At 37.0% G+C, this 5,849-nt stretch overlaps 2 protein-coding genes across 2 annotated transcripts; one reads left to right on the top strand and one right to left on the bottom strand.

The window, feature by feature from the left end:
* Nucleotides 1–2,331: 2,331 nt before the first annotated feature.
* On the top strand, nucleotides 2,332–3,268 carry LOC126606040 (uncharacterized). Its single transcript, XM_050273507.1, has 2 exons — nucleotides 2,332–2,612; nucleotides 2,854–3,268. Exons 1-2 carry the CDS (start codon nucleotides 2,341–2,343, stop codon nucleotides 3,089–3,091), a joined length of 510 nt encoding a protein of 169 aa, XP_050129464.1. The 5' UTR covers nucleotides 2,332–2,340; the 3' UTR covers nucleotides 3,092–3,268.
* Nucleotides 3,269–3,723: 455 nt separating this feature from the next.
* On the bottom strand, nucleotides 3,724–5,436 carry LOC126606041 (uncharacterized protein At5g64816-like). The gene is made up of 2 exons (XM_050273508.1): nucleotides 5,354–5,436; nucleotides 3,724–4,289 (listed from the first exon to the last, which is right to left on the bottom strand). Exon 2 carries the CDS (start codon nucleotides 4,251–4,253, stop codon nucleotides 3,879–3,881), a length of 375 nt encoding a protein of 124 aa, XP_050129465.1. The 5' UTR covers nucleotides 4,254–4,289; nucleotides 5,354–5,436; the 3' UTR covers nucleotides 3,724–3,878.
* Between the last annotated feature and the right edge of the window lie 413 nt (nucleotides 5,437–5,849).

The following is a 5,849-nucleotide window of genomic DNA, read 5'->3' as shown; positions in this document are numbered from 1 at the left end:
CTTTTTTGCAAAATTGGTTCAACCAGTCCTCAACCATTTTTGCATAATCAATTTAATCCGTCTTCTACCATTTTTTCTTAATTAGTTCAACCCGTCCTTGACTATTTTGGCTGAACCAATTCAACCCGTCTTCAACTATTTTTGTAGAATTAGTTTAATCTGTCTTCGACCATTTTTGCAAAATTAGTTCAACCCTTCTTGATTGCTCATACATATGTGCCTTTTTCCTTTTTGGTTTTTGTATGTGCACTATTTAGCTGCCTAGAAAGTGAGGAAGAATATAAAGTACAAAAATTAAGAATTTGCACGTGCAACACGGTCCAGACATCAAATCAATGAATAAAGAGAGAAATCGGAACGAAATTGAATTGGATATGAAGGGCTTCTTGCCGATTCTCAATCTTTCAAGCTCAGCTCCAACTTCACATTCGGTCTAATATTTCTTGAAGAGAGAAAGAGAAAGAAAGGAGTAACAAATGAAGTGATGGAATTGTGAAACGACTTTACCACCATAAAGGGTATTTCTATTACTTACACTTTAGAGAAAAAAGAAAAACTAATGATTTCATCTTTTACATGTATTAACTTTTGTCCCACTTTGAAATATTTAAAAAGTGTTATCTCAATATAAAATTAAGTATTAAAAGTAGGGAAATGTTATTGGTACTCCCAAAATCTCATTCTACAATCCTCACAAGTGTATTTTTCTTTCCTAATATAGAAAGTTTGGAGTGTAGAATTAGATTTTTTGAGTGCTTGTAGTATCTATAAATGTGGGATAAGACAATATTATAAAATGCGGGTGTAACACAAATAAATAAATTAAAATATTGATGCGGGTGGAATGCATATAAATAAATAAAAATATTGTCACTTGATCCGCTAAACTAGTCACATTAAGTAAATGATGCGTTGAGTTTTTTCCAACGACCTTGAAGACCTTGATTACTTCTGGCATCTTTTCCATGTACATTGCAAAACGCTTTCGTAATTTTACTCCACATTTCTCGCTTATCCATCCCATTACCTGTAATCAGGTCATGAGTAGTGTGAACCCAACATTCACACAAAGTAAGATCTTCAATGAGCTTCCATGTAGTCATTTTTTTCTCTCAAAGTGTAGAAAATGTTGAAATGTAGAAAGTGTAGAAAATATTGAAATATGGTGTAAGGTGGAAGATGAGGGTTAGACATTTATAGAAAAAAAATTAAATTTTTTTTGTATTTTTTAACAATTTTTAATTAATTTTTTTTATAAATTTTAATTTAGTTAATTAATTTATACCGTTGGATTTGAAAAATATTCAAATCCAATAGCCTATAAGTTGACATGTGGCCAACGACTGTTGTGCCTTTATTTTTTAAATTTTTGGGGGAAAAACGTGGACCGTTGATCTGTGATCGGACGGTCCAAATCAAAATTCAAATTCAATTTTTTTTACCGTTGGAAATCCAATTGTCCATAAAACTAGCCGTTGGAAATCCAATGGCTCAGGACTGGCCATGTGGCCTCCCTATTGGTGCGCTGAGTGCGCTTGCGCAAGCGGGCCCTGGCTCTAGATTCTTGTCGGCGATGTGCGCCCAATCACACGTGCTTCCCATGCGCCTGGGGCAAAAAAAAAAAAAAAAAAAAAAAAAAAAAAATTCAAACGTCCTCTGACGCCACTCTTGCGTCAGATGGGCCGGTCAACAGGTCTGTCGATTCTAGGCCAGCTAGTGGCCTGGCTTGGGCTGGGTGCCAGCCTATTAGGCTGGGGTGGAGCAGAAATGAGGGAGGCTGGTCCATTTTTTGGACTGGGTGCTGGGGTATCAAGCCCTAGTGAAACTGCTCTTAGCTTCCACTAGTCTGACCGGTCGTTGGCCTATCACTTTTCAAATCCCATCGTTTGGTTTTGAAAATCTTTTCTAACACCAAAGTAGGTATATGTTCAAGAATCCAAATTTAACCTCGGGTGAATAGAGAGGAGCACATACGTTCTAGCTAATATGCACACGTTTGCAGTTCCAAGTTTCATATGATATTTATTATTATATTTCAGTTATTATATTGGGACTCAGATCAGAATAACATGCTATAGATCCAGAAGATTAGTTATAAATTTGTTACTGACATTCTTTCACAAAGTCAATAAAAATTACAAGCCATAAATTACTAATGCCAAATTACTGTCATATTATTACATGTCAGCCATGATTGACAAGTTCAAATGTGGAATCCTACAAGCAAGAAGCTAACCCCACGTTAGCGTACATGTATTAGCTACAAGCCTAGAAAATGTTCAAATCTCAAACAGCCCAATTGAGCTCCTATTTTAATTGAATTCTTCCAGTTTTGGTGGCATGGACAGATTCAGCAGAAGAACAGCACTCTTTCTTTTCTGGTTCATCATCGTCTCGCTTCAGATTCCGAAAACAATCGGGGAAGCACAACCAGAGGTCGAAAAGAATGAGGAAGCAGATCAGCAAACTGCTTTTGGAAGAACAATGCAAGACACCATGTCTATGCTCTATGATACAATCTCTGTCCTGCAAAAGTCTCACCAAAATGCATGGGACAAAGTTAAAACCATCATAAACGACATGCAGTTGCAATTTTCCCCTCCAAATTTAGAGTAAGTCTATTGATTTATAATCTCCGATGGTTCAATCATATTATTATCCAATCTTCTCAAGCATAGCCTGTTGTCGTTTGCTTGAAACTGTTAACAAAATGAGGGATTTCAGACGATTCTCGAAAAGTTTTGTACAAGTTGATATTTTTCAATATAATGTTGAAAGAGGTTCCAAGTCTTGTTTTGATCCAAACAAAAGAAAGAAAAGAAAGAAAGGGGTTTGTGAAGTTGTTTTTATCAGTTTCAGGGGCGGAGACGAGGCAAATGCAAGGGGCAGCGAAGGCGATGATCAAGGGATGGGAGGAAAAGTGAAAGAGGCAGCACAGAAGAGTTTTGAAACAAGCAAACATACGGTGGAGGAATCGGCTAAATCCGCAGGCGAAGCTGTGGGAGGGACGGTGCATAAGACAGCAGAAAAGGTAAAGGAGACGGTGGCTTCTCCGCACGAAGAGACTCCTGCTGCGCATGCAGAGCTTTGATAATCTTCTTTGTTTAATGCTTAAATTAGTCAAGGCGTTTTTGGCTTAAACATTTCTTTCATTCATTGTAAACTTGTATCAATCTGTTGCATTGATTCGGTTTTATGCTTAAGCAATGATCTCATGGGAAGCTATTCAATCCATCGATGAATAATAACCTTGTTTCACTTTTTTGTTGTATCGAAAGAGATTTGACCATCCTTAACAAATGCAGAAGCAGGCAATGCGGAATTTTGGACGTTGAGGAAATATCACAGAAAAGTGAAACAATGTTATTATTCATATCTTCAATTGAGAAGTTATCCCGATTACATCCCCACAGAATAACAATTTCATAGGTTCCATCAACCGTATGAAAATTAAAAAGAAAAAAAAAATAGAAATTCAGGGATACGACACTCACCGTCATCTGAATGGTTGGGGTACCTGAGATCCAGTTACACCTGCTTTAGCTGTCCACTATGGCTACTCAAGCATAATAACAAGCAACACATGACAGCTTCGCCGAGTACCTCAATCTACATCAGTTGCAAGCTTAAACTCAAGAACACGCCTATATACGTTGAACAGAGAAGGACATAACAAGGTAATTCGAAAAGCCAACAAACAAGCTTGAGCAATAAAGAAAAAAATTTAATCCAACGGTTGTGAGCTTAAAACTGATACCAAGTCAATGTCAGTCACATTCTGTGAGCTTAAAACTGAGCTTAAAACCTCAGAAAATGGTAGTAACCGACGCTATGATAATTCAACTTGTAATACACATTTCCTTTTTAGATTGAAGCTACTAAGAACTGGAAGAAGAGAGTTTAAGACATTCACTCTGGCATCTCCGAAGGCAGATGTCATTCCAGTTAGGTACTTGATGTTGGTTTACGCAAACAGTGCGTGCACATGCATCAGCACAAGCATCCAGCTCAGATACACCGCACACGGTAACACAGCTATCAGGAATTGGATCCTTTGAAAATGCACCTACCTTTTTCAGCATTCTCTTTGATGTACATACCCTTTCACAGACAAAGATCTCATCAGAACTCTTCTCCCTCCCCCTAGCACTCATTAATCTCTGTTCTTCAGCACGCCTTTTCTTCACTCGAAATGCTTGTCCTGCAACCACTGCAGGGATAGCTGCTAACAGGGACCACCACACTTCCACCATCACCACCAATGCAAAGTCAATCTCTTCTTTAGCAGTCTTTAACAGAAATACGAAATGCAAAGAACTTAGTTACTCATTTAGTCATTGTTAGATTGTAAGCATATGCATTCTTTATAAAATTCTAAACGTCATTTTGGCCTAACCGAAACCAATATGTAACTGAAGTCAAGAAATTGAGTACATGGTAAAAGAATCCTTGAGTTACATACATGTAAAAATACAATACCGCAGTTTTCAGTAAAGACAAATTTTGCCCCGAAAGAAGGGAGCAAGAAAACTGCAAACAGAAGTTCAATATAACCATTGCGATGTCAACAGGAAATGCGATAAGGAATCCAATTTACTGGTTAATCTCAACACAACTGCCAAGTGCCAACCATCAGACAGAAAGGTACAAGGGGGGTGATTTTCACACAACTCTCCTTATTTTTGGCTATCAAATCGAATAAATCAAACGGAAACAACAAACATGATTAAACAGGAAGGTGTGCGAGACTAAAAATGGTTGTGCTTATCATTTCCCTAGGAATCATTACTCGGTTTAACTATATTTCTTCCCTCTATTTTAGCTTGGATTTAGTTTTTACTGCAAAATCGGATTATCCAACAATGGAACATTCCAACAACAACAACGAAAACAACGATTAAACCAAAGAATTGCCCAAAGTAACCCCACACAGAGAGAAGCTAACCAAATTCACGCACTCACACAAACGTTTCTGAGGTTTTAAACCCAGAACCCTAATATTATCCATGGGATAAAGCAGTGCAATTCCATCTCCATAGCAGATGTTTTTCCTTTACCAATCCACCACACCAATTAACAAGTATCAAACAAATAAATGAAAAGAAATAAAAACTCCCAGAGAGCCAGAGGGACATATTTTCTTGCCACATTTTAAGCAGAGCAAACATATCTTATCAGAAAAACCATAAGAGTGATGAAAATTATTCCAAATAATTGAGAATTACATGGGAAGTTGTAATATGAATTCAAAACAACCCTAGAAAATTCTAATTGTTCAAACTTGTAGGGAATATTTTTTGTTGGGTTTTAAGTTTTAGGGTTTAGAAGACGGTTCTGGGTTCGGGAAGCATACCTGATGATATTCGACGAGGTGTCTGCTCTTCCGGCTTCAAAGTTTGAGAGAGAGAAAGATAGTATGAAAGTAATGGTATCTTATTATTTAATCTTTCATATATACCCCTCCCTATTTAATCTTTTATTAATTACCATAAAAAAGTAGGAAGGATATATATGAAAGATTAAATAGTAGGATACCAATTAACTATTAAAAAATAGGGAGGGGTGTGTGAAAATCACAACCCTTGAGTTGGTAACTCGCCGGATCCTTTTTTGATAGTATCGAGGAGATTTTCAAACCATATTCGTTCATCGTATATTATGTGTTTAGAAATTATCATAATTTTTTATTTAAAATTGAATATAAACAATACCTGACAAAAATTGGTTGCACAATGGACGATGAACAGATGTTGTGGATGCAAATTTTCGTCATCTTCAGTCTTGACGAAAATGCACTTGTACCTAAGCCTCACATGCCCACGATGTGGGGGGTTAGGTCAACGAATCTC

Source organism: Malus sylvestris, chromosome 15 (assembly GCF_916048215.2).
Source record: "Malus sylvestris chromosome 15, drMalSylv7.2, whole genome shotgun sequence".
In the NCBI taxonomy this organism is placed as follows: Eukaryota; Viridiplantae; Streptophyta; class Magnoliopsida; order Rosales; family Rosaceae; genus Malus; species Malus sylvestris.
This window is presented reverse-complemented; position numbering and strand designations above follow the sequence as displayed.

Coding starts and splice junctions, on each gene's coding strand:
- LOC126606040 (XM_050273507.1), top strand. CDS start 2,341: ATGGACAGATTCAGCAGAAGAACAGCACTCTTTCTTTTCTGGTTCATC. Junction 2,613..2,853: donor TTTTCCCCTCCAAATTTAGA/GTAAGTCTATTG, acceptor TGTTTTTATCAG/TTTCAGGGGCGGAGACGAGG.
- LOC126606041 (XM_050273508.1), bottom strand. CDS start 4,253: ATGGTGGAAGTGTGGTGGTCCCTGTTAGCAGCTATCCCTGCAGTGGTT.